The sequence below is a fragment of the Fusarium fujikuroi genome, chromosome FFUJ_chr05, assembly GCF_900079805.1.
Source record: "Fusarium fujikuroi IMI 58289 draft genome, chromosome FFUJ_chr05".
In the NCBI taxonomy this organism is placed as follows: Eukaryota; Fungi; Ascomycota; class Sordariomycetes; order Hypocreales; family Nectriaceae; genus Fusarium; species Fusarium fujikuroi.
In genome coordinates this window covers 883210-909662 of record NC_036626.1, presented here as the reverse complement: position 1 = coordinate 909662, position 26453 = coordinate 883210, and the positions used below count along the sequence as shown (strand labels likewise).

The 26453-nt window shown below is 47.9% G+C and overlaps 11 protein-coding genes, besides 1 other annotated feature; 5 read left to right on the top strand and 6 right to left on the bottom strand.

Annotated features, from left to right (window-relative positions):
• Positions 1–2977: 2977 nt before the first annotated feature.
• On the top strand, positions 2978–3896 carry FFUJ_07043 (uncharacterized protein; the record flags this gene model as incomplete). XM_023577252.1 has 2 exons in its annotated part: positions 2978–3251; positions 3412–3896. The coding sequence occupies 2 exons, from the start codon at positions 2978–2980 to the stop codon at positions 3894–3896; spliced, it is 759 nt and encodes a 252-aa protein (XP_023430350.1).
• A 548-nt stretch (positions 3897–4444) lies between these two features.
• On the top strand, positions 4445–5480 carry FFUJ_07042 (related to FAD1-flavin adenine dinucleotide (FAD) synthetase; the record flags this gene model as incomplete). XM_023577250.1 has 5 exons in its annotated part: positions 4445–4611; positions 4658–4698; positions 4785–5162; positions 5238–5251; positions 5298–5480. The coding sequence occupies 5 exons, from the start codon at positions 4445–4447 to the stop codon at positions 5478–5480; spliced, it is 783 nt and encodes a 260-aa protein (XP_023431417.1).
• A 143-nt stretch (positions 5481–5623) lies between these two features.
• Positions 5624–7218, bottom strand: FFUJ_07041 (uncharacterized protein; the record flags this gene model as incomplete). XM_023577249.1 has 2 exons in its annotated part: positions 5624–6965; positions 7016–7218. The coding sequence occupies 2 exons, from the start codon at positions 7216–7218 to the stop codon at positions 5624–5626; spliced, it is 1545 nt and encodes a 514-aa protein (XP_023430349.1).
• Positions 7219–8858: 1640 nt separating this feature from the next.
• On the top strand, positions 8859–10602 carry FFUJ_07040 (probable endo-1,4-beta-xylanase; the record flags this gene model as incomplete). XM_023577248.1 has 3 exons in its annotated part: positions 8859–9186; positions 9236–9461; positions 9507–10602. 3 exons carry the CDS (start codon positions 8859–8861, stop codon positions 10600–10602), a joined length of 1650 nt encoding a protein of 549 aa, XP_023430348.1.
• Positions 10603–10791: 189 nt separating this feature from the next.
• Positions 10792–11504, bottom strand: FFUJ_07039 (uncharacterized protein; the record flags this gene model as incomplete). XM_023577247.1 has 4 exons in its annotated part: positions 10792–10818; positions 10868–11095; positions 11156–11416; positions 11472–11504. 4 exons carry the CDS (start codon positions 11502–11504, stop codon positions 10792–10794), a joined length of 549 nt encoding a protein of 182 aa, XP_023430347.1.
• Positions 11505–13485: 1981 nt separating this feature from the next.
• On the top strand, positions 13486–13902 carry FFUJ_07038 (uncharacterized protein; the record flags this gene model as incomplete). XM_023577246.1 has 2 exons in its annotated part: positions 13486–13710; positions 13762–13902. The coding sequence occupies 2 exons, from the start codon at positions 13486–13488 to the stop codon at positions 13900–13902; spliced, it is 366 nt and encodes a 121-aa protein (XP_023430346.1).
• Positions 13903–14491: 589 nt separating this feature from the next.
• Positions 14492–14580, bottom strand: a tRNA (tRNA-Ser).
• Positions 14581–14836: 256 nt separating this feature from the next.
• On the bottom strand, positions 14837–15304 carry FFUJ_07037 (uncharacterized protein; the record flags this gene model as incomplete). XM_023577245.1 has 2 exons in its annotated part: positions 14837–15195; positions 15244–15304. 2 exons carry the CDS (start codon positions 15302–15304, stop codon positions 14837–14839), a joined length of 420 nt encoding a protein of 139 aa, XP_023430345.1.
• A 1135-nt stretch (positions 15305–16439) lies between these two features.
• On the top strand, positions 16440–17722 carry FFUJ_07036 (probable IPP1-inorganic pyrophosphatase, cytoplasmic; the record flags this gene model as incomplete). XM_023577244.1 has 7 exons in its annotated part: positions 16440–16574; positions 16622–16781; positions 16837–17020; positions 17068–17128; positions 17180–17246; positions 17292–17353; positions 17399–17722. The coding sequence occupies 7 exons, from the start codon at positions 16440–16442 to the stop codon at positions 17720–17722; spliced, it is 993 nt and encodes a 330-aa protein (XP_023430344.1).
• Positions 17723–17825: 103 nt separating this feature from the next.
• Positions 17826–19463, bottom strand: FFUJ_07035 (related to mfs-multidrug-resistance transporter; the record flags this gene model as incomplete). XM_023577243.1 has 4 exons in its annotated part: positions 17826–17968; positions 18016–18767; positions 18817–19129; positions 19229–19463. 4 exons carry the CDS (start codon positions 19461–19463, stop codon positions 17826–17828), a joined length of 1443 nt encoding a protein of 480 aa, XP_023430343.1.
• A 1410-nt stretch (positions 19464–20873) lies between these two features.
• Positions 20874–22198, bottom strand: FFUJ_07034 (uncharacterized protein; the record flags this gene model as incomplete). XM_023577242.1 has 3 exons in its annotated part: positions 20874–21556; positions 21609–22015; positions 22077–22198. The coding sequence occupies 3 exons, from the start codon at positions 22196–22198 to the stop codon at positions 20874–20876; spliced, it is 1212 nt and encodes a 403-aa protein (XP_023430342.1).
• A 2682-nt stretch (positions 22199–24880) lies between these two features.
• Positions 24881–26301, bottom strand: FFUJ_07033 (probable protein BTN1; the record flags this gene model as incomplete). XM_023577241.1 has 2 exons in its annotated part: positions 24881–26109; positions 26160–26301. The coding sequence occupies 2 exons, from the start codon at positions 26299–26301 to the stop codon at positions 24881–24883; spliced, it is 1371 nt and encodes a 456-aa protein (XP_023430341.1).
• Positions 26302–26453: the final 152 nt, after the last annotated feature.

Sequence of the window (26453 nt, the reverse complement as noted above, 5' to 3'; positions counted from 1 at the left end):
CAATACGAGATATTTCGAGGATCGCAATCGGAAGGAGTGAGAATCCATGAGGCAAAAGCCTTGAAGCACAACCTCTTGACTTTTTGACAGTACCATTTTGCTAATTGAGGTTTCTACTCTGCACCCAATTGCCCGAATCCTTTTTATCCTAAGGTTAAAAAGGAACCTGCTAGGGATCAAATTGGTAAATTGGATGAATTGGACAACGGCCACGACTGTAGAATTGAGCTTGAAAGGGAAGACGGCAAGGAGAGTCAAAAAGGTTGGAACCTGGAGTGCAAGCGGGCCAAGTCCTTCATGGCTGGCTGGTCTCCTGCCTCTATCTACAGCAACTCCAAAAGACAGCGCTGGCCCAGTTCAATAACCGAAGGAGCCAAGCGGCCATAAGGGCAATCGGACCAGAGAACTCGATATTAACCAGCAACTCTCAGAGCGATCTTATCTATAATGACAACCAGATCTATCCATCACACTACCGAACTAGCCTACGACATGAACTGGACGGTCAGTCTTGTGTCCCTCAAACCAAGTCACCAAGAGCTTTGAACCGAGAATAAAGAGAGGGACGAGATCGACGCGCAGGTAGCTATCGATGACTCTATTCACAGAGATTCGATGTGCTCATACGAAAACGAGGTTACGATGATCCTGTGAAGAATTGGTCAACTGGTAAATGCGATCGCGCTATCAGCCATTTGCAGATCCTTGTCTTGGAGATATCTTCTTTTTATACACGACCTTGTATCCCATCTGGAGTCGGTGACCACACACCCTCACAGATGCCATTGCTTCTATGGTCGATCCAGAGGATTTTGATACACGTTTAAGTGAAATCTCAGACGCCAAAGAATTTTGTCTCGACGAATGGGATCATGGAGCGAACCATGCCCTCGCCTCCACCACGCCAGGTAGTGATATCACTACCTGGCATGATGGGATGCACACCAACGCAATTTGGCGAACGACCTAAAAGGCACTCGGGCGAAGGAACACGATCAAACGTAGAAACATCGCCAGCGTGTCAGAGAGACAGAGACCGAGGGCGAAAAGCAACAGCGCACTCAAAAGAAAAAGGAGAATTTCATGGATAGAATAATCCAACGAGTCGGGGTTCTTTACAACTGTAAGCCCAACTCAAGCAGTCATCTCTGAATGCAGAGACAGAGAGGCAAGCAAGCAGAGAAAGATGTGGGGAGAAAAAATGAAAAACGAAAAAAGGAATTTTTCAACTCTTGGATTCTAGCACGCTTAGTATTTCGACGAAGCTTTCCATCATAGAGTCCCTCTCACATCACATCCACCAATACGTCCGAACTCTGGAGCAAGTTCAGGCAGAGCAGCAATACTTAGAATGGCCTAAGCAATGGAAAGACGCCCTTAATGTTTTGAGTACTGCTGAGATATAGATGCGCAATGCAGAGGCCAGAATGGCGGCACTCGGGCTGGTCCCAGATGCACGTCACCGGTTCGACGACATTCCCATCTCAACTGCCATGGAAAGCCATGGAAAGCCATCATATCTGGTTTGCTCCCTGATCGAGGTTAAGACGCTGCTCGCCTCCTCCTGCATGAGGCGCAGATGGTATATAGATCTATATTGCATTCGGATGTAGTGGTTGTCGCACGTCCTCCACCGAAATGCACGCCAAGATTGGTTGAGCAGACCAAATTCGACGACTTACACCCGGCGTCGGCTACCATGTTAAAGGTCTTCAAATTTGACGGAAACGCCAGGAACCCTAGGGCTATCTGGGGTGATGCCCTGAACAATCAGCAGTTTGCCATTGTTTGTCGCTATACTCAAACACAACATTTCGCTGAGGGCCACGTCTCATGAGGCTCACAACCTCGACGAAGCGCGCGACGAAGATGGCAGCCTTGACCTGGAGGAACAGGATGATGCAGCCCCTAGCTGAGCATAGCGTGTTCTCCGTCCTATGTGCTGCAGAAAACCCTGGGTGATCTTCGACCTCCAGGACAAAGACGTTAGACAGGACGGCCAATCCTTCTACGGAGTCCATCAGGCATGTCTTGACCTCAGTCTCGGATAGACTATCGAATAGTCTCGTGGCTGAAGTTGCTGCTATATCTGATGCGTTTCTTTTATCAGAACCAAAAAGTTTTTTGGGGGCAACTGAGGCCTTAATATCAACCGACTTTCATGACACTTGCCCTCTATAACATCGACCCAGACAGTCTACGACCTTGCACGATGAATTCCGCAGCAGAGTTCTCCTTCAATGCCAGGGGTTACACCAAGAAGGAAGCGAAGTGCTGCCATGAAGTATCTGACCTCGTTCCTTGACACACCAGGAAATGCCACAATCGTTGATGATGGACACCCAGAACCAGATTGAGTACAGGCAGCTTCGTATCTGTATGAACGGGATGCTGTCCCGTTAAATATGGCGTGAGGGTGAACAACGGTTCAGTGAAGAGAACCGCGTGATCTCAAACGCGAGCTGTTATGTTGATTGTTTCGGAAAACCCCGATGGTGGTATTTTCTACCTGACACACTATGGCAGCCTTTCAGTGTAGCCAACAGGATTTCACTACGATGTCTATTATACCAATTCCTTTCAATCATCCTGGATAAGAATCCAGTCTAGCCCCCATGGTCGTTCATGGGGATATGGACAGTGTCTACAAGCAATGGCCGGGTGCCGTGATCCCGATGGAAGAGCAGTTCGTTCGAAAGTGCCCCCGACATTTGCATGCGTCTAATTGTTCTCTTCGCTTTCAATTTTCCAGCACAGGGGACATATGTGAGGTGCTATGAGCACACTGCATTGTTCGCCAGAATGTGTGCCCGCCAACACCCAGGGACGCCTACCGAGCAATTGAACTTTTCATCGACAGCATGTTGCTCATAGCGTGTTCTCCAAAGAAGAATGACTATAAGTATCGTTATACTACAACAACCAAAAGATCTACCAAAGTTCTATAGCAGTCAGACACACGGAGATACAAGACAAAATGTTCCAACTCGTCAAAAAGTTCTTTACACGACAGAGTTCTAAATCTGGCAATTACTCTGACAATGAACCCAAGGGCTCATTTCATAGATTCGGTCAACTGCCTCAGGAAATCCAGAATTTGATCTGGGCTTATGCTCTCTGCGTTGATGCTCCACGGGCCTGCTTCGTGGATGTCAGGAAATTGGCTAATAACCCTCGAATACTCGAAATAGCACACTCTGTCCCAGAAAGTCTTGGTAATTTCCCTCGCCCGCCTGCTTCAAACCCCAAAGGTGATTATGACCTGATGCGAGTTTGCCGTGCATCGTATCAAGAGATCACTCGCTGCTGGACCTTTTATCGGCCACAGGTCCCCGTACGCATGATACTAGACAACTCGCATGACAATTCTACGAGGGCGAAGGAAGTAAGCGGCCTTGACAATCGACGCAGCCAGCGATTTGGTCATTGTTGAGAGATGGTGTCACGGTAGTGACCGTGTAAGTGGGTTCCACGGCGCCGAAAACTACTGGCCGCATTGGAGGTACATGACATACGACGGTCTAAGAGGCATCCGAAGGGTAGCTATACCGGTTGACGAAAACCTTGATTACGCCGATGATTCCCGTTATCTGGCATGTGTGAAAGCCGTGTTTCCTGATACACAAACGCTTTACTTCTACATGCAGCCAGCTCAGCTAGTTCCACTCAAGAAGCGCCACGAAGGGATACCCAACTTCCTCACCGCTCAGCCATGGCCAGGTGATGAAATCTTCAGGACTCGCAGCCGCATATTCTACGAGATAGATCCTTGGGAGATGAGGCGAGCTGGAATCGACACGGATGACTATGTTGAACCGCGGCAGAGAAAGAGGTGGAGGTGGAAGCGGAAGGGCATAGCTTGTATTAAGTTCATTACTTGGCAATGGATCCAGTGATTTATTCACTGATAGATAAGTTTGGGCATTGAGGTGGTACACAACACTTGGGCTGGCGTCTGAGTCTGGTGTAGTGCATGTTTAATGTTTTGGACTTGCAGTCTTGGGCCTTATGATGATAGTCTGAACATATAATCAAACGAACAACCGTAACAATACTTCCATTGCTCTCATAGTATATCTTTTGATCAGGAATAGTGACTCTTTTTAACTATGTTCCGAGGTAAATCTAAATCTGTTCACACTAACAGCTCATGTAAGTGGTGCACGTGATGCGGCAACCAAACCGCAGAACAGTAGTGCACGTGATCGCATGGAAGCTGCTCGGCAGTCTAGCAGCACTTCTTTATGTACCTCCCCTCCATCGCTATTATACACGGCGAAACCGGAGCTACCTTATTAACTTTCGCTTCATCGCAACACATACAATTTCTCCAAATCAATTCCTCTCTGTTATTCTCTCTCTAAATTAGATCGTTGATTTTGAAAACCGCATGAACAATACACGAGACGCCAGTTCCTCTACATCCGAGGCATCGAGAACCATCATGATATCGACCCCGCCACCCCGCTCCCTACGCGACAAGTGTCTCGAGCTGCAGCAACAGGTCGAAGCATTCATTGCTGAGGAGGCTGATACACAGACACTGCGCGATGTACAGAATCAGGTTCGCAAGTCGATAGAAGTCGTAGATGAGGCGTTGCAGAAATATCGGTGCGTTTGTCGGATGGGAAGGTCGGATAAGGGCTGACGGAAGCAGACCGGAACAAATATCGTTATCCTATAATGGCGGAAAGGACTGTAAGTCGCATAATGAGGTTCTGGGGCTTTATCAAAGTCCTTCTTAGGGTCTTCGATGTATCAGTGACAAATGCTAATCATTGCAGGCCTTGTCCTATTAATCCTCCTCCTCGCTCGCATGGGCCGACACTACTATTCCACATCCGACACGACCAACGGCACTTCTGAACTCACACCCCCCGAGAAGCTCCAATGCGTATACATTGTCGCGGCGCATCCCTTCCCCGAAGTCGACACCTTCGTCGAGACGTCCAGTGAACAATACGGCCTCGAAGTCGCGCGCTACGTGTTACCAATGAAGAAGGGGCTAGAGATATACCTTGAGGAACGACCGAGTATCAAGGCTGTGTTTGTGGGAACGAGAAGAACGGATCCTCATGGCGAGAACTTGACGTTCTTTGATCCGACGGACGCTGGCTGGCCGTCGTTTATGAGAATACATCCTGTGATTGACTGGCATTATGGTACGACCTCCTCCCTGGCTTTCGACTCTATTTTTGCGAGCTACAGCGAACAATTGCTAACTTGCCTTCTGACAGTTCAAATCTGGGCTGTAAGTCCCCGCCACCAACATGCGCCGAACAAACTAACATGACCAGTTTATTCGACACCTCGGCATTGAGTACTGTCCTCTATATGACCAAGGCTACACGAGTCTAGGCGGCATAAAGGACACACATCCAAACCCCCATCTGAAGAAGCAGGGTCAAAATGGAGAGGGTTTCCGACCAGCGTATGAACTAACTCAAGATGACGAAGAGCGACTGGGTCGTGATTCATGAGGTGACTGTATTTGTAAGGCATGTTGATGTTGCATAGGAAGGCATTTTATAGAGCATAGACTCGTGGCGTTTGGGTAAATCGTCTCACCATCTCATCGCATTTAGCTATCACATTGCTTCTGTGCCTGTCCATCATGTGCTGGTCAGACCTCGTCTACAGGCACCTGGTCTACATACTCCTCAAGCCTCTTATACGTCTCCATCCTTATGTTTGCCGCTTCAGCTACATGTCCTTGTTTTTGCAGAAAGGCTTCTAGCTGCCACATATCATGTATAACCTGCGGCGAGGTATTGGAGTAGCCAAACTCTCGCAAGGCGATCTTGTTTCGCATTCTGTCTGCCACATCGACATCCAACCCTAGTCCCATATCAACGTCCATAAGTACCTTCATCAAATAGGCCATAACCCTGGCCTGAAACCGCGTGTGGGACTGCAGTATCTCCTCGCTTGGTTGTTCGTCAATCTCGTCAAGAACTCGACTCTTGAGTAAACCCAAACGCACGAGGCTTGCTATGTTTGACTCTCCAAAGGTCATTGTGCAGCGATGCTGTATTGCTGAGACGCAAAGCGCTTTTGTGATCTTGTAGTCTCTCGGCAGTTCTGTTTCCTCCTTCGAGTTGGAATCGTTGAATAGAACAGCCTGTTGGAAATAGGGATCCTCGTGCGGAATCTTGCTCTTCACCGCTGAGAACCACTTATCAAGGCCGTCCAGCTGATCTTCGCCAAGTTTAATACAGGAAGATTCCCAGACGAGGCGGTAGTACATGACCAACAGTCTCGAGTCGTAGTTTCTGCATATGATATTCGCATTCAAACTCCAAGCCTGCTCCAGAAGTTTCATTTTCTCAAGTGTAGCATGCTTCTCCCAGAGATACACCGCTTTTTGCAAGCTTTTCAGCATCTTGATAACCGGATGCTGCATCTCATGGGTATTACTCGCCAGTTCGACTAGTTGCATGAGAAGCATGCCAAGAAGCTGCGTCTGACCAAGGCGAACCATGTGATACATGATTTCCAAGACATTCCAGATGAATAAAGGCGCCTCGACCTGTAGCATATTCTCGATGTCTAGAAAGGCCTTTCGGGTCAGGCGGCCTGCTAGAACGCCTTTGCCACGTTGGATGAGCTCAACGATGGTCCGGAAGGCGAAACTTAATCCTTCTGGATCATATCGGTTGATTTTAGCAGTTCGTGGTGGCGAATGGATGTTTTGTAGGTATAAGCCATCGGTATAGAGAGATTCATAGAATGAATTGCTCCAGTCGTGTATACTTGTGAGAAACTCAAGACTACTTGTCTCCAAAGGATCTGGACTCGGAGAGAGAATAAGTGACTGGCGGTGACATGGCGCAGCGTTTGGCTGCTTTTGAGCCTCTGATGTGTTTTTTGGAGTCGTTGTCTTGTTCTTGCAAGCAGTCTTCACATTTCTTTGTTTTGATTTATAAAACCCCCATTTTGTGAAGCGCCTCTTATACATCTGAACTCTGGGTCCCATATGAGCTTGCGATAACATCAGATAGATGGGTGATCTCACGATGCCTTGAAATTATGCTTCTCCTCCATGATCTGCATAATATGTCGAAGTTTTCTCCGGTCTTTCATATACAATCTCTCAATGATGGGATAAACGGCTGTCCATTCTGCCTCTCCGTGGTGCATTGATATGACCGGCTTGTTCGGAGGTGATGGTGAATCAGAGGGAGGTTTGGCTGCGAGCAGGGTGGTCTGCAGCCCCATTTTTGCAGGTTTCATTGATAGCTATTGAATTATGAGTTCAAGAGGAACGAGAGGCGGTATATCTCTCTGAGGGACAATGATAACGGGCATGAAAGGCATGATGAAAGCGGCGCATCTCACTTGAGGAAGTTAAGGTGGCTGACTAAACGCGAATAGGCCAATAGGGTAGGTTCAAGCAGTAACCCATAAGGATTTAGCAAACATTCTCCACATATGACAATAGAATTTAAGAACATGCTTTAAAATAATGACCACTCTAGTTTATCTCAATAACTTATTATCTTCTCGATTTACTCAATGGCATCGACACTTCCGGTATCTTGCTGGCAGGTATGTTGTGGATGGGCGAGACAGGGTCTTCATTCTGCACTGATCCTTGGAAAGGAGAGCCAAGGGACGAGCTGTACGACTGGGCGATACTGACTATATGATTGCTAACAAGACCGGGTATCCTGTGCTTATGTATACCGAGTCAGGATAGAAGATTACGGAGACTGTATGGAACAAAGGGTTGGAAGAACTCGAGATTACAGCGGCTCTTGGCAGGGCAGACTAGCAGTTTAAATGCCCACTTGAAGGAGCCACTTGTACGAATTGGATACTGTACAAGACTTGATCGTGTAAGTTAGACTGATCAGCTTGATGAGATTTAGCCGGGGCTGATGGTATCATACTTGACAGATTCACTCCCCCAGCCAAGGACATCTAGACATTAAGCGAAATCACAGACGTGCCATTGAATACCCCACCGATAACCCCATCATCACGTTGAGATGAGACGAAAAATAAGCTATTACCAACGGCTTCTAGCGCCGGGTATCTGAAACATGAAAGGAAAGGGGTGGATCAGGATCATCTTATCTTGTCGGCAGATCGTGTGGTTCAACGCAGGAATTTGAGCCATTTGCTTGCTCTAATCATCTATATCACAGTTTGTCTATTTATCAAAAAGACCAAGAAGACGCTAGATTGCAGACAAGAATGGGTACCCAAATGACTGTGTCTGTGTCGGTGATCATCTGCATATTTAACCGCCATGCTCAGATTTATCCGCCCTGTTCCTGAACTAACACTCTGTTCCTGGATCCCTCCCTACATGGATAATTGGTCAACAGCAGGGCAATATGCAAGGAACCAACAATTTTGACATTGCCGAACATCCCAATGCCAATTTACCCGGGTAATCAGCACAACCTGGGCCGATCTCTTCGTCACGATACGCTATCTCCATTGCCAGTTTCGGTCCCTGGCCCGACAAAATATGCATCCCTGTCACAGACCTGAGACGAAGCGGGACATGCCAGGGGACTTACACCACAAATTACTGACGGAAGATATTTTACCGTAAGGTTAAAGGACACAAGGCTCTCGTGTAGACGTATACAGATGGGACGATCTACATGGGCTTTAATGATGTTGCAGCGGCTAAGCTGGAGGTGTACGCATGGCTAAGCTAACGAATGGATATATATCATGATCTCGGGTCCCGCATCTATACTCGCTTCTTCTTTATTAACAAACGCGAGTCGTTTATTAACATTCCTTCCTTCTTTTTTCCCTTCTTTCAGTAGCTCAGGAAAAGCAAAATACACTCATTTGTTTGCCTTTCTAACCCTACTATACACTCCCTTTTCACAAAAATGCACAAGACTACCCTCCTTGGACTTTTGGCCTCGAGCCCCGTCTCGGCCCAGCTTCACAACCTGGCGCAGGCCGCTGGACTCAAGTACTTCGGCTCAGCTGTCGATAACGGATATCTCAGCGATGCGCCCTACAGCAAGCTGGCTGATGACGTCGAGGAGTTTGGACAGCTCGTTCCCGAGAACGGACAGAAGTGGGAGACTGTTGAGCCCAAGCAGGGCGATTTCGTTTATACGACTGCTGATGTTGTTCCGGATCTTGCGAAGAAGAATGGTCAGATTTTGAGATGTCATGCTTTGACTTGGCACAGCCAGCTTCCTACCTGGGGTGAGTGATACTACATGTTTGCGTTGGGGTGCTGTGCTAATGGATATAGTTTCTTCTGGTGCTTTCTCTGCTGAGGAGCTCACTGAGGTCATCGAGGCTCACATCGCCAACGTTGTTGAGCACTACAAGGGCGACTGCTACGCTTGGGATGTGGTGAACGAGGCCATCGATGACAACGCTGAGTGGCGAGACAGTGTCTTCTCCCGCACTCTAGGAACTGACTTCCTTGGCATCTCTTTCAAGGCTGCCCGCAAGGCCGATCCCGCTGCTAAGCTGTAAGTCCTCCCCTCCTCATGATATGGATGTGTCTGACCGTTTAGGTACTACAACGACTACAACCTTGAGCAGAACGGCGCCAAGACTGACAAGGCTGTCGAGCTTGTCAAGCTTCTCCAGAAGGAGGGCGCTCCTATCGACGGTGTTGGTTTCCAGGGCCATCTGATTGTCGGCGAGACTCCTTCTCGCTCCGAGCTCGCTGCCACTTTCAAGCGCTTCACTGATCTCAACGTTGAAGTCGCCATCACCGAGCTCGACATCCGCCACGAGTCCGTCCCCGCTTCTGCCGCTCAGCTGAAGACCCAGGGTGATGAGTACGCCGATGTTGTTGGTGCTTGTCTCGACACCAAGGGCTGTGTCGGTGTTACCGTCTGGGGTATCACCGACAAGTACAGCTGGATCCCTGGTGTCTTCGAGGGTAACGGCGAGGCTCTTCTCTACACCGATGACTACGAGAAGAAGCCCGCCTGGACCAGTGTCTCCAGCCTTCTCGCCGCTGCTGCCACTGGAGCTCCCGCCACTAGCTCTGTAGCCCCCGTTGAGACTACTGCCCCTGCTACCACCCTCGAGACCAAGACCAAGCCCGTCTACACTGTCCCTGGCACCACGAACTACATGAACACCACCGCTCCTCAGACCGAGCAGACCCGCACTGCTCTTGCTACTGAGACTGATGATAATGATGATGACTGTGCCGAAACCGAAGCCCCTTTCCCTACCTATGCTATCCCCACCAACGGAACACAGGTCTACCCTACCAAGGCTCCTGTCGACGATGACTCCGATGATGACTGCGCCGAGACTGAGGCTCCCATCCCTACTCAAGCCCCTGTTTCCTCCGGTGACTGTGATGAAGATGATGGCGAGTTCGAGCCCACCGTCGCTGCCGTCGAGCCCACCACTCGGGTCCCCGTCATTCGTAGCAGCTCAGCCTATACCTACAAGTGGAACACCGAGACAACTGCTCCTCAAGTTCCCGCTCCTACAGGCACTGCCCCCGCCTACCCCGTTGGAACTGGCTCTGGCGGTGTCGTCAAGCACTACTACCAGTGTGGTGGTAAGAACTACAAGGGCCCTACTGAGTGTGAGAAGCCCTTCAAGTGCGTTGAGCACAACGAGTACTACTTCCAGTGCGTCTAAGGTATATAATTGAATGGGATTTGGGTGCTTTATTCTTCATTACTACATGTACATAGTTATCTCTACATAATTTAGAGTTCCTTGCTTGAAGCAGGAATTATTGCAAATTTCGTCCCATACTTGCTGTAGTGATTTCGGTGGCACGAAGCATCTTTGTCGGCGTCTTGATTTAGCGAGACGTGAGCTCGTTTAGACCGTCAGAGTTCCATCAGCGATCTACATTGAGAGTCAGTACCCGTAGTTGGTCTAGGAGTATTTGACTTACTAGTCTGACCCGCAACTTGACTACGTCCATTCTGAGATGAGGAGGGAACCCCGGTCTTAGTCCCACGACCTCATTTACAAACTTGTTGAAGTTTTTGTCCGTCATGTATACAGAGAAGTCTCCATTGTTCATGACTTCGAGTTTAGCAAGGATGGTACCGGTCACATTCCCGGTCGAGAGCTCGCGCATGTCCTCGGTGGTGAGATCCATTATATCTGTCTTCGGTTCCTATTTGACATAGTTAGCATTCCTGTCTCTTCCTCTTAGCAAAACCCTAAATTAACTTACACCGTAGACCTCCTCACGTACTTCTGCAGCCCAATTCTTCATGAGCCAGTACGCCATCATGTCTGGGGTACCAGATCGGACCCTCACAACACAGTACATGAACCTGTTAAACGCCCAGTCGCGATGGAAACATTCGCTGAACTTGTCCGCGTCCATTTTATCGAGCTTATCGAGGCAATCCTTGCTTGGACCGAAGTGGGCAAGGCTCAATAATTCGCTGTTGCTAAGGAAATTCGGGTCCGGTTTGAACAAAACACGATTCTGTAAGTCTGAAATTAGATTGGATGTCCAACGAGTTTCGGGGAGGGATCCATACCATGTGTTGTGCTCGAGTTACGTGGTGCCACATCTTGATCGAGAAGAATGGAATTCGTATTATTGAAAAGTGCGTCAGAAATATTTTAAAGAATAAGAAATTATAAGAAATGCTCAAGTGCTGTGTTTATGTATCTAGTCTTACATCTTTATAGACTTTTCCTAAAGGTTTTGTGTACTTGGTATATTTTATATGCGCAGGCAAAATATTTTGAAGTAAATCAGGAAACTTTAGGACTTTCTGCTCCCCTTCGCTTTCTGTCATACTGTTTTAGTTCTCTGTCTTGACGCAAAAGTATATGTTCTAGGAAAGCTCTCCAGAGGTCACTCTCCGTTTTATGGTTCGTTATCATCGGCTTTAAGCGGAGGTTGATGACTTGTCCACGAGCATGTACAGACCACTCTCATCTCCGGATGGTATTTTCGAGAAGTTTATCGTTTTCAATAAACTTATCCCTCATAAGGTTCGCATAGAGTGAAGCCTAGCAGACAGGGGGGAGGGTTTCGGATGTCTCCTATAGCGATTGTCCAGCCCAGCCAATATATCATTTCATGGTTGCCTGTCGTCGTGTCAATACCGAAAACTGGAGAATCAGACATTAGTCTTGAGTGGGAAAGTAAAAGAATCCTCAGTCAGTTCTGGGATGAGATGGGCCTTGTATCTCCCGGCTGACCTTCAAGAAGTACCCCAAGGTTTATCTTTCAGACAACCTACAATCCGGGAAATAACATGTCAATACGGGTCACAAAGCGTCAGCTCAATAAGCCTTTTCCTTTGCATCAGCACTGCACTAAAGCCTATAGAAAAAATGCTATCACATTTTCGCCATGATACATTGAGCCATGCTGTTTGACTCTAGGCATCAAAATTTGTTACAAGTAGAATACCAATCAATATATCTTAATAATTCTCGACATTAGCTAAAATTGGCCAATCACTATATATGCCTTAAGTGTATGCATGCGGGTGGCATTATGACTTCTAAATAAAGTCAGGAGCAAAACTTTATGTGAGTTTGAAGACTTGTAATTTGTTCATCCTTAAATATGGTAACGAATCGGCTTTATGGGTTCCTTTATTTCTTCCTAGAAAGATACTTTTGGTCTGTGCAGAATTTGCTCTTTTGCCTTTGTCGTTTAGTCGCGTCTCGTTTGTATTTGGGCTCGTTGGCTTTATAAATTTACAGAATCCAAAGTTTCTTACTATCGTAAGGCAGACCAACTTTAAGCTTTGACATAATGGGCACCGCAATTTCTGGTGTGTTGATTGACAGCTCTGTCGGAGGATGGCTCCTAGTTTCATTGACCATGAAGGTTGGAATCAGGAGTGGCCATTGATAGCTTCATCAGCCACCAATAAGGACACGAAAGAGTTCAAGCTTCAGTTTAGAGTCTAGAGTCTCGTCTACAGTATCTCAAGTCGTCAAGCGCGTTCATCGTCGTCGACCAGGTGCCTTCGCAATGTTCTCGTGCGGGAGTGTACTGTAAACCGATAATGAACTCTCCAGCATCCTATCAGAAGTGTTCTCTTTCCAGTCTTAGGGAAGTATAAGATATTTAAAGGCCTATAGGATTTCTTTGGAGACCATCCATTGCCTGCCACTGGGTCGCTTCATGTCAGTTGACAAGTAATTTTTGAACACACAGATAGAGTCCCAAACCCTTTCAACTTTTCCTTTATCTCTCAGATTATTCATTCAAATGCTTAACTTAAACTTCACGATGTTATTAAACCACTATTCTATAGGATAAATGCATTATACTTGTCATTCTGAGTCATCCCATAGCAGCGTCTTTTATCTATCGACATCCTATAATGTATACATTGCTCTCCTTTAAACTTTTCTGATACTTATATAATCCCCTGCTGTACCCTTCTTCCACATCTTTTTCTTCTTTACTTTTAATCATTCTCCAACTCCCACTTCCCAATCTCTTTCTGTTTATATACAGCCATCCCGCCTTCATCACCGACCGCTACCAGTCCAAGACATCACCTCTATAAACAAGCAACAATGTCTTTATCAAAGCAAGACATGAAGTACTTTGCCAACGGCAAGGTCATTACCGAAGAGGCCCTCATTGCCATCGCGGCAGCCAAACGCGATGACTTTGAGAAATGGTGCGGGACTCGCCAGTTCCAGCACTTTCTGATGAGAGCTCGGCTCGGGAGCCTGTCAGGTCCAATGACCCTCCCACGTCTTCAAAATTGGGCAGCTGATGAGATGTTCCATCTCAGAGTAAGTCTCTCGTCTGGGGTGCAGTGTAATCATGCTAACATCTGCGTGCAGAGCTTAGAAGAGAGCCAGACACATACTGGCGGGAACCTTGTTCAAGGAACAACTTCCAAGGTTCCCACAAAAGAGAAAAACATGGCAGATGTTGAAGAAGGCCCTCACTTTGTTGGTGATGACCTTATCGCATTTGCTTAAGTGTCTGGGCGCATCTGTTTTTCTTTTTTCTCTCTTTCTGTTAGCGGGAGTTGAAGTCTGGTGGTATTAATCCCATAATGGGATCCGCATTATTTTATACGAAATTATGCCAAATGTTGCCGATTTTGCGCAGATTACTATATGTCTTTACATACTTGAATACATTTAAACACAAATTCAGTTGTACAAACTATTACGTTCTTAAAGCAAGACACAGCAGAGGTATGGTGAAAAAGTCATGCCTACCTACATCTACTTACAATATACTAATACTCTACAAGTTTTCGAATTAATTAAGGCTAGTGCCATCAGACATTCCCAGGCTCACGAGGCTTCTGCATCGAGCACCCCATCCAGGGCTACAAAGTCCCTCAATCGCAATGCGGAGCACGTAGATGGAGGCGACAAAGGTAATGGAGGTCCTGAGGCTTCTGCATTGACCACCTCACTAACACCAGCATTGCGGCGGATCTTAGTCGGCGATCTTCTCCAGTCAAGTGCGACGAGAGAAAGGCCTAGCGTCGTCATCCTCACCGGTTAGTTAGCTGATAAAAGATAAGCTAAGGTGGAAAAATGCAAAAAATACATGCGACGGAGACAGGATTCGAACCTGCGCGGCCGAAACCAAAGCATATCGCCATTTCGAGTGCTTCACCTTAACCACTCGGTCACTCCGCCGTCATCTTTGAACTTTGTCTCAACAATTTGTCTTATAAAGGCAACTTTCGCAGCTGAGCACATCCAGTTCGACATGTCGAGAAATCTACCAGCCAGAATTCCGGAACATCCAATCACTTCTTAATCTCAAGTACCAAAGTGATTACACTTACGGCACTTGTTGTACATTGCAAATAAGACAGCAATGTATATTCACACAAAGAATCACTATACTCTCTGGTTTCACAATTGGATTCGCCCCTCAATAGTAGCTAATCTAGAGGTCCTGGACGACATCGTCGTCTTCGCAGCACAGAGCCTTACTACCAGTCCAACAGCAGCTGCCATCACCACATTGACTGCGTCCCCTCTCACTCCAGCCATTTTCACACTCGCCTGCGCAGTAAGGAGCAGTGCCCTCCCACCGGCAGCCAGCAACACCAACTTTGTCCTGTTCCTTTACCAAGTTCTTGACGTAATCCTCCTCTTCACAGCAGAGGGCTTTACTCCCAGTCCAACAGCAGCTGCCATCACCACATTGGCTACGTCCCCTCTCTTCCCAGCCAGACTCACATTCGCCTGCGCAGTAAGGAGCCGTGCCCTCCCACCGACAACTAGAAGCACCAACTGGTTTGTCTGGCACTAGTTAGTTGAAAGCGCCACTGAATTGAGCAGGTAGCTTACCGATAGCTGTTGCTGTAACTGCAACAGCAGCTGTGATAGAAACAAGGATCTTGAGAAGCATTGTAGCTCTAGCGAGTTGGGTGGTGCAGTAGGTCACACTTGTTGGCTTTAGATATAACGGAGACAAGTAGACAACATTGCTATCAAATTGCAGTGTATCTTCTTCCCTATTTATACCCTTGAGTCTCCCTTCTCAAAATCGAGGATCGAGACTTCATTGTCGATCATATCAAAGCGTATAAATTGTGGCTGGCTGAATATGACCGTTTCGTGCATGTATCAGTTGCTTGGACCTCGAATGAGGCCAACCCCGCTTCGGTGAGGATCACCCAGCGAATGGTTCCTAATTCAAGATGAGACAAAAAGCCTGAATGGTGTGTGATCAGCTCTTCCACTCCCTTAAATGTTGCTCATGTCTTGTTTGGGTCGATCGAGCTGAGAGCTGAAGCCTATCGTGACGTTATTAGCCTTACCTGGTACATAGTGATAACGCACCTGTCACTTCTGCCGCAGACACTATTGATGAACTAGTAGGGGTTCTGCCACGTCACACGGGCCGTCGGCAAGAGGCTTTGGCCTTGGACATGAGCTTGTAAACACATATGTACGTACATATTCTTGGTTGCCGTATTAGTTATTCACTTGGTTCCTCCTCAACATAACTCAATTTATTAGCGATGGGGCTCACTTTTACCCCGCAAATTTACGGGCTGAAGCATGTGGGACACCAGTCACATCACTCGCTGGAGATACCCAATGAGATGGCTCAATTGACAAAAGCCATCAAAGAGCAGCTACCATTCTTCTATGAGAATAGCCAAGTCAAGATGATATCTTCATATGGAATTATTGGTGTTCAGTTCAACTTGGCCTGCAGTAGCTCATATTCAATGAAATTACCAATCCTCACCATCCCCACGTGTATCCCCCCAAACCACCAACGGACTTACACCAAAAGCCCCTCCAAGATCTACACTCCAACTCCACGTGCATCAAATTCGCATTGTCGTTGGATCTATAACTAAACCTCCCGATCCGCGCTGATAACCATCTTCCATTTTTGGTCACCGACGAGCCGCAAAAACACTCACGCGAGTTATATCCGTCTTGGCTTTATTTGAATCAAGCTTAAAAGGAACCCAATGTAACTTTAAACTTTTTTCTCCGGGCTCAGCGGCGCTCGAACATCTCCCAACATGGTTGCTACGTCTTTTATTGTTCAGTTGGCTTTTTTGCCTTGTCTGGTTCTTGGTTCTTCGCTTTCGCCGAGGGCGAAGGAGTTTGACTATAATTCCTTGACGCTCCGTGAAGTTGGAGCTCGCAACACTCTTGTAAGTCGTCTTCAATGGTTGATGTAGAGTGTTACTAAGTTATGCAGAACTGGCGTGTTTGGCTGGAGAAGGATGGGCAACCTATTTCCTTCTGGCATGATATCCCCCTCTATCCCCAGAAGGGTAACAATCGCATCGTGAGCTACGTTGTTGAGATTCCTCGATGGACAGACGGCAAGATTGAGACCCGTCGCGATGAGCCTCTCAGTGAGTCTTGGAACTATACAGTATGGAGCAATTGCGCAATACTAACTGATTCCAGACCCCATCTTCCACGATGACAAGAAGAAGGCTCCTCGTTTCGTTGAGAGCGTCTGGCCTCACAAGTCTTATCCATTCCACTATGGGTCAATCCCCCAGACTTGGGAGAGTCCCAATTTTGACCACGATTTCACTGGATACCCTGGTGACAACGATCCTATTGACCTGTTCGATATCACCGAGTCGTGAGTCTTCTTTCCTGAATGAGAAGCAAAGACTGATTTGTATATAGACCTGCCCATGTTGGACAAGTTAAGTCTGTCAAGGTCCTTGGTGGCCTTGCGTTGAACGATGTAGGTCTAGTACATGGCTGACACAAGACGATTGCTAACTGATGCCTAAAGGGTGGCGAGACTGACTGGAAGGTCATTGGTATTGACACCAAGGACCCTCTCGCTGCTCTGGTCGACTGTAAGTACCATCATTCCTATGATCAACACAGGCTAACATTCCCAGCCGTTGAGGATCTCGAAAAGTACCGACCAGGTCTAGCCAAGACCTTCTACAACTGGTTCACCGTAAGCTCTCCGCCCCTTTAACCAAAGTCTCACTAACTCTATCAGTACTACAAAGTTGCTCGCGGCGACAGTGTTCTTGAGATCGTTGGCGGCGACTACCAAAACGCCAAGTTCATGGCCAAGACCATCAAGAGCAGCCACGGCGACTGGCAGGATCTCGTGCGCGGAAAGGTTGACTCCAATGAGATCAATTACAACCAGACCAGCACCAAGAGCTACAAGAGCTATGTCAAGAGTAAGGATGCTACTAAGAAGTTCGACATTCCTGCCAAGTCTAATATTCTTCCTGCTGCGGAGAGACCGGCGAAGTACGATTTGTGGTATTACCTTGATAAGGACTACAAGTTGATTCAGCTTCCTAAGAACTAAGCCAAGGGGGCACGGCTTGGTACTTACAACGTATATTAGAGTATTATAATTCTATAGAACATATTGAAACATATTGAAACATACATATCTGCATGCCTCTATCTTAATTGAACTTGACGGTCTCATAAGCGCTCTTAGCCCTAATGTTCGGGCCGTATTTGAACAACACCCACGGAACTGGCAGCAAGGCCAGCGCAACGAAGGCCAAAAGACTGCTAGCCCAATCAATACCCAGTTTCTCATACACTATTTAGGTTAGCTATTATTCGCAGACGATGGGGATCGCAACTCACTCTGAATCGTGAACAGCGGAAAGACTCCCGCAAAACCATAGCGTGCCAGACTGTTGGCACTAGCAGCGCTTGCGACAACACTTCCATGATAAGTATCAGTGATATACTGCATGGTGCTAACAAACACACATAGGTTTCCCCAGGCAAAGATGATCATCGATGCTGCGGGACTTGCCCAAGAAACACCCGGTCGTGCCGTCCACGCAAACCAGAACAATCCAATTGGCAATCCGATACTTCCAATCATGGAGGGGTAAAGACGATGCTCAGGTGGGATCTGGTGAGGGGGGTATTTCGGCGCTTGTTTTCTATACAGGAACACATCGCAGAGAATAACGGTGATGAGTCCTAGAAAGCAGCCGATGACGATGGACAGGAAGACAAGACCTGACTCTTCGATGGAGAACTGGTAGACTCGTCCAAATGTATACGGCACGGCGGCGAAGAAACTGAAGAGTGTTCCAAATTCTGCTGCAACGTATAGACAGATGAATCCAGTGATAGGCTCCAGCAGAAGCATGCGAATAGGTCTGACAACTGCCACGAGGGCAAACATCTTGAGTCGAGCAGCCATCGGCGGCGGAGGATCAACCTTCATTCCCCTCTTCTTCATAAGTCGTCGCTTGATAACCGGATGAAATGTCTCGTGTGAGAACGCAGTGATGATCATAGCCAGTATCGAAAAGAAGACCAACGTCCACTGCGTCCATCGCCAGCCCTTTCGATTCACCACAAAGGAGCCTATGACCGGTCTAAGCAGAAAGTCAGTCGTGTTCTTAACATTTCCTTTCCAGAACTTACCCCAATCCTGGGCCCAAAAACGGCATGAGGATGAAAACTGCTGAAACAGGCCCTCTGTTCTTCGGCGTGAACGTCTCCGACAACGTCCCCGGCGCAACAGCCAAAACAGGCGCCCAGCATAAACCCGCCATGAATCTCAGAAAGCTTAACCCTCCGATGTTGTGCACGAAGCCCGCGCCCATAGTGAACAGTGCGCCAAGAGGAATACTCGCTGCGTAGATAGGATAGCGGCCTATAGTTTCTGATAACGGACCGCCGATTACAGGCCCGAAGCCGAGGGCCAGGACGTAGAGTGTCAGAGGCAGGAGGGCGACTGTACTGCTGACGTTGAATTCGATCATGAGTTGTGTTCGAGCGGGACTCATTATTGACGTTCCGATTGATCTGAGATGTTAGTTTGGGGTAGGTATACTTGGGATGGGGTGGACTTGCGATAGAAGACCTGCTGAGGATAGCATCACGACTTGGAGGGCTTTCTTCCATGCTGGCCAATTGAAAGGATTATGAGGACTGTTATCCCAATCCAGCTCATCAGTCTCACTCTCGATCTGCTCCTTCGGTCTCGCAGCCTCAATCTCGCCCTCCGTCGCAGAGTCGTTCCCAAGCGACGCATCGCCCATTATGCCAGTATCGTCAATCTTCTCCATGATGAGATATTGTTCAGTTTCGATGCTTCAATGCCTCAATTCCATTCTTGACGCTTTCCTTTATCCTCCACCCAAAACCCCGACGGATTTGTAAATCTGGATGTTATTATAAATTGCGGAACTGGTGCCGCGTTGGAGATTTATGTGATTTCCCCGTCCTGTGTGTATGATTACTGATCGGCTTCTCAACGCCCGTTGGTAGCGCGCACCCTGTCGCTGCGAATAGCTCGGCTTTGGGATTAATGATCATAGTCGCGGTAGTAAGCTTGACCTATTAATTGTGTTGATTCGCCCGATTATAAAGCTTTGGGGTCAGTATTTGAGGTTGTATGCCTCGGTTATCCATCATTGGAAGGATGGCATCATTGTCTTTGCGATATAACCAGCAGCCAAGCACTATTCCCGTCGGTTAATACTATCTCTGAAGGGCGTATACAACATTCCATCATATTTCGTTCTATAGAGCTTAGAAATCACCTCCGTGCGATCATGTAAGAGTTGGTATTGACTAGGATAGTCGCATTCGCATCAACGCAGATGCCTCGAAGTCCAATACAGCACCAACAAAGTATGAACAGGCAAGCAAAACTCCAACGGAGAATAACCAGCTCAAGCTTCTATATTCCCGCATTTGGCCTTGACTCTTTATGGAACTGCTCGGCAGTTGGTCATCGTTGGAGTTACTATCTATAGTCACAAGAGCAACATACTCAACAGAATAATATCTTCACAAGAAGAGAATACCTCCGTACCCTCATTGAACACTATAGCGATAGGCAGCTATGTTATAATGACAATGAAGAACAGAGACAAGAAATATCTCCAACAGCCACGTTATTGTCTGCTATTGGCAAATCACTGAACCTCTCTCTACTCAGCCCATGACAGGGACCTACCCTAAATCTAGGACAATACATTCTAAACTTCTACTGACGCAACAACAGTTTCAAACTGTCTCTCGATTACTTTGGACGAACTCTATCCCCTTTCCTGGTCCTAAACTCAATTGCCTCCACATTCAAAAGTTGTTTTCACTTACACGCAGGGTAGCATCACCAAACTCATCACGCAACCAGAACTTTAATCATCAACGTCAAAACTCATGGTATCCCTATTATTCATAACGAGATCATGCCAAGCTTTCTTCCCCTCATGCACATTGAACGAACATACAAAAAATTGTTTCCGATTTCAGGCCATTTGTTTAAAAACCCTTAACACTCCCATAAACACCATTTCAAGTAACCCCAATTTCAGAGGGAGGAGAAGAGGTATTGCCTACACCTCTCTCCTGGATGGTATAAGTTTTACAGTAAAATTATTAAAAAAAAAAGAATGATTTCAAAAGCCGTCCGTATCATGTCCGCCTTTTCTAGTACTCGGTCTCATTAAAGCATTTTCATTACTTATTTAATCCTTCTGGGCCATCAGGTCTCGCTCGGAGATGAAGAACTTTGGCTTCTCGTCCATGAATTGTTTGTGGAACATCTCCAGCAGCGCACCGGGGACCTGCTGGCCGATGACCACCTTGATGTGGTCCTTCTTGCCGGTCCAGAGATGCTTGATGAACTTTCCGTCGCAGCCAGATCGACTCTCGGGGAAACCGTTGGCCTCAGTGCAGGGAAGATCCTTGATGTCCTTGGGGTAATCGTAGCGGATGTAGGTACCGAAGCCACCCTGGTCGGTGGGCTTTCCGGGGCGGTTCTTTCGGAACTCGACACAGTCGGGGTGCTTGCCACCCTCGTTGGGGCAGTCCTCCCACTCCTTGAGGATTTCAAAGGTCTTCTCGTTGTTCTGGAGAACGATGAAGCCGGTGTTGAGGTAGACCTTGTCGAACTTGTCCATGTTGTTCTTGTGGTGAGGATCGTAGGCAAGGGCGAGAGAGTTGGTATCGGGGTGGAGCTGCCAGTAGTTCATGAGCCACTCAAAGGGCAGGTCGAGGTGGTGGAAGACGGCATCGGAGTCAAGGAAGATGCAGGCCTTGTGCTTCTTGAGGATCTTGGACAGAATCGGGGGCTTCTTCCACGAGTTGCGGCGATCCTCAAAGGGATCGGTGATGTCAACGTAGTAGTACTTGTAACCGTGGTTCTTGGCTATTGAGGGGTTAGTGACACAGAAAGGTGACTCGAGTAGGATTGTACGCACCATAGAGCCAGTGGTTCAGGACACCGAGGGACAGACCGTGGGTCTCGTCAGCGCGGTCCCAGCTCATCAGACCAGGGGAGAAGATCTGGCCGGGCTCGTCGAAAGGTCGGTTGTCAAGATCGATAATGCACAGGTCCTCGCCAATCATCTCAGTCCACTTGGGCTCGGCGGGGAGCTCCATGGGGAAAGCGCCGTAGGGAGCGTACTTCTTGTCGGCAGGGCTGATACGGGCCTTCATGATGTAGTTGAAGTAGTAGTCGCCGAGCTCGGTGGAGGCGTTGGAAGGGTGGTCAGGTTTCGACATGGCGCCGTGCTGTTCGGGTTGCTCGGGCTCAGTCTTCTTGGGCTCGTCGTGGTGAGGCTCATCGTGGGTATCACCAATGATGGATGTCTCGGTGTCGGTAGCGCTATAGCGAATTCGTCAGTTTTTCGGTCTTCGCGGAGATTAGATTACGCAAGTGAACTTACACGTCAGCGGGCGGCTCCCACTTGTCGAGATGGTTGTAGGCCAGGCTAACAAAAGCGACCAGGAAAATAACGGTGCCGGCCATAAGGACCGTCGACCGGTTTGTACGCACTTGTCCAAACATTGTGGGCAAGCTTCAACGCTTTCAACGCGTGAATCTCAACGGGTCCGAAGTATAAAGTCAAAACGACGTAGGTTCAGGGACAAAGAGTTGAGTGAGTGAAAGGTGCCGACAAGGACACAAGAAAGCAGAACCCAGAACCAGAATCTCGAACCTCTCAGCGCACGCGACGTAAAATAAAAGAATTACGGGAGGTTGAAGAAGAAAGAAAGACGAACGGTGAAGAAGGAAGAAGGCGAGGAGAGGAAGGGAAAGAGAGAAGCTGAGTAAAAAAGAGGAACCTGGTTTTTGATAAGGCCAGAAAATGAGCAGGGGGGGACCAGAGAGAGAGAATGGCCTTTAGGTGGGATTAAATTAAATAAAAAGCGGACAGGGGTGGATGGGGGGCGATGGATGAGAAGGAGGAGGAGCTGGAGAGGTTGAGGGTGAGGGTGAGGGAAGCGAGTTATGGAGGCGGGAAGATGAAGGCCCGGGCGTAGGTTGCAGGTTACAGGGGCTCACAATTAGCGTGTGTTTGCGCTAATGGATGGATCATGGCGGCTTTAAACGTGTTTTTGGGAGGGGCTGAGTCCAAGTGGCGGGACACCTCAAAAGACTCAACTCACTTTTTGCGGGAGCCAATCCAATGCCAAGTGAATCAGGGGGCTTGGACTCGAAAATTGTCTCCTTTTTTTCTCTTGTCTGTTACTGTCAAGGTTGGAGAAAGTCATCTTGTTCAATTCATGCCAGCCCCTTTAACAGTATAGTCAACCAATAGGCTCTGTTCCTATGGATGTTAGTGAGGTAAAAGCTTAGATCTGGTAGAGAGTCACCCCTTTCTTTATTCTCTGCTCGAGTGCGTCATCACGTTATCCTCTCCAATGTAACAAGCCAGTGAGTTAAACTACCAAGCAAGGTTGGAGAATTGAGTTTATAAGGCTTGCATCTCACTGCTGATGGATCAGCACCATCAAAACTGCCAACCACTGTGAAGAAAGATGCAACACAGCGAAAGAACCAACAATATTCAACAACTCCCATATTCTTTCCCCCCTGCAGAATGCATCTCGATCAACCCATTGAATGGCATTCCCCCTCCGGAGAGCCGCTTGCATGGTTATCCATGTCGTGATCTAACCAATCAAACAATAGCTTATCTGCAACGTCTCGCTAGGCGGAAATTTGGCTTGGCTTGTAATTTTGAATAGAGGCCAAAAAAATCGCCCCTCGCATTGAATTCCTTCAAGGACAATGTCCGAGGCCATGGTTTGTTCAGCGGAGAATCCTTACCGTTGAGAGGAATGAGGTTATACTCCCTTGCAAAGATTATCGATGTTTGGCGGTGCTGGGAGGTATTTAGGCTTGATCTCCCTGCTGAAGGGCTGAGACAGAGGGTCAAGACAAGACAGTCCCTTGAATATGCATGTCTTGGAATATCGTGAGCACTTTCTACAGCTGTTGAGTTTTGTAGATAAACGAGGTATTGTATATCGACTTGATGGTCCATACAAACAAACGCACGGCTGGCAGAACGAACCTGAGCTTGAACCTGGACAAACAACCTGTCACTGATAACATCCATTGGACTTTACTTGATCTCCAGACTCCACCGACTCGGCCCTCCTCCTCAGCCCCGACCTGGAACGATTTCCGACGGGAATTAACAGCATTTGAACGACCATGTTTGGTCTCATCCTCCTTCATGAGCCTGTCTTTGGCTCAGGGAACTCTTCAGCCATTAACTCCCACGTAGCATGTACTGTACTGCATGTACAGCATTATTTTGATCAACGTCGTCACAAGGATGAAACTTGCCAAGCCGGTCAGCACTAGGCCGTTATCCGTTGATGTGCTTATCCTTCTCTTGGCGAGGTCGTATCTCTGCACCTCGACTTCGTATAAAAGAGCAACGAGCAACGTAGCAGACAGACATCGCGTGATATTCTTGATAATGCCCTATCCTATTCTCCGGTGTCACTCTCGCGCCGGTCTTCCCGTCAGCCCATCTGCCGGCCCACGATCTAAACATGGAAGCTCCTAGCCCGCCCGATGCATTGATTCCAATCAGATCTCATGTAACTCATGCAGACGCTTATCATTGGTGAGTTTTATAACCTTTTTACGAAACGTAACCTTTTCTTATTTAAAATATAACCTTCTTCAACAAGTCTATCGCCCGTGACCGCTAGACAGAGAAAAATGCCCCGCCCTGTCGCGACAAAAGATCCAGATTTTTAATTTGCCCATATTTCGCAATTTAACGTCGCCTTACAAGGGACGTCCCGGGACTGTTTCCGATTTATTGGTCATGGCTCCCCGTCGCTTGTCCACTTTCTGTAGGCTGCAGCCTGTCGCTGCTGTAAGCTGACAGTGACAGTATTACTGGGGGAGCCCTTTTAGTATAAAAACTTATCTTGAAGCCCCTGAATCGTTCGAGAACAGAGTCTTTTGAGAACTCTGTCTCCTCACTCGGTGCTGGGTGGGATATCGCTTATCGACATTGAGATCAGTGACCATGACATGGATGAAGAAAAATGTATTCGCTTATTGTGCATGTTTCTTCAGATTACGTGTCGAGCTCACGTCAACGGGGCGATAGACGTCGCGAGACACGTAATGAATGTAATGGAATTTCTATACCAAATGCCGACCGATATCTACAACTCGCTCTACGCAACGCTCAAAAACGCCTGACGAACCCAACAATCAATGACCTTGCGCAGAAATACGACGGCACCAATCCCTTCCATGCGCCACTTGATAATTGCAAAGCTTCGTCTCCATCACGATACTAACAAGTCCGGCGATAGAGATTCCACCACTGTCGCTGACAGTCGTTGCTCCAAGACTAAATTCTCTATCCTCAGGCGGCACGTTCTCCATAATCTCAGCGAAGCAGTTGACGTAGACACCTCCCCCTAGCAAACCTTCCCAGAATATTATGATAAAGACAATGTAGACCGATGGAAGGAAGAAGTATACGGCGTGGAATGTGAGAAGAACAAGGTTCGCTACTTGCAACATCGAGGGGAGGTATAAATGGTGGATACGTACAAATGGCGTAGATGATCGGGAGATGAAGACGCCGAGTTGGTATAGGAACCCGTACATGGGGTAGAAATCTCGAAACTCATCGAATGGCGACTCGTCCAGGGGGAATAGCAATGTTGGAGCAACCCCTTGGTTGATCGTGTACTCGGCCACGTATACCAGTAGTAACGGGAGCATATATGGGACAAACAACACCTTCACTTTCTTCAACCTGTCTCGCATCGTGAGTGTGTCTTGCGTGCTATGCGCAGAGTACGCAGTCGACGCGACGGACGGCCCAGGAGCCAAGAGCGCCGACGAAGCAGTTCCTTGATCCATGTGGTTCACGTCCTCATCCTCCAGATCCGGGATCGCATCGTAGTCTTTCCGAGTCGAGCCCTCCCTCAGAGGCCCAAGCGGCAATATCACAAAAAAGCTGATGAACATAATCGCAGGGAAACACGCCGAGATTAGCAAACTGCTCCGCACGCTCAATCCCCACCAGTCCGTAAACATCACGTAGAGGCCTGCGCCGACCAAGCCTGCAGCACCAGTCCCAGATCCCCAGCCCGCAAGACTCATTGGGCCGTAGAAGTGCGTCAAGCCAAGGAAGCTCAATTCACCTCCACCAGCGCTTATACTCGCGAGGACTACACCGACGAGCTTGATAGCGACGGACTGCGTGTGTGGTGTCAGGGCTACCATGAGCATGCCAACCACGGACAGAGCTATGAAGATAAGGACTCGCATGCGATATGGTATTCGATGGATGAAGTACGGTGCGATCAACTTGGTGAGGAACGAAGGAACGACATCGGCGAGGAGGACGACGCCTTTGGGGATGGAACCGACGAGGTCCTGGGCGGCGGAGAGGATGATCACGTAGAGGACATTATTGATGAGACCTGACGCGACTGTTAGTTATAAGCCGAGGATATTTGAGGTGAAGTCATACCAAAAAGCCAAAAGGCTACAATTACCTTCGTATCATGATGGCCCATGATAGCTGCAGCTCTGGCTTTGTATGCAGCCCAAGATGACGAAGGCGCGCCTGGCATAGGGAGCAATCCAGAGGCAGACGGTGAGATACCGGACATGGCGGCGACGATCAGCACTCTTGTATCAGCCTTGAGAACACACACGACATCACGTCTTGCGAAGAAAGGTTGAGGTTATAATTGCAGTGTTGCTGATAGGAAGTCGTCGAAGTTTCATATTTAGCGGCTGGTCACGAGATAAGGCCAAGGCC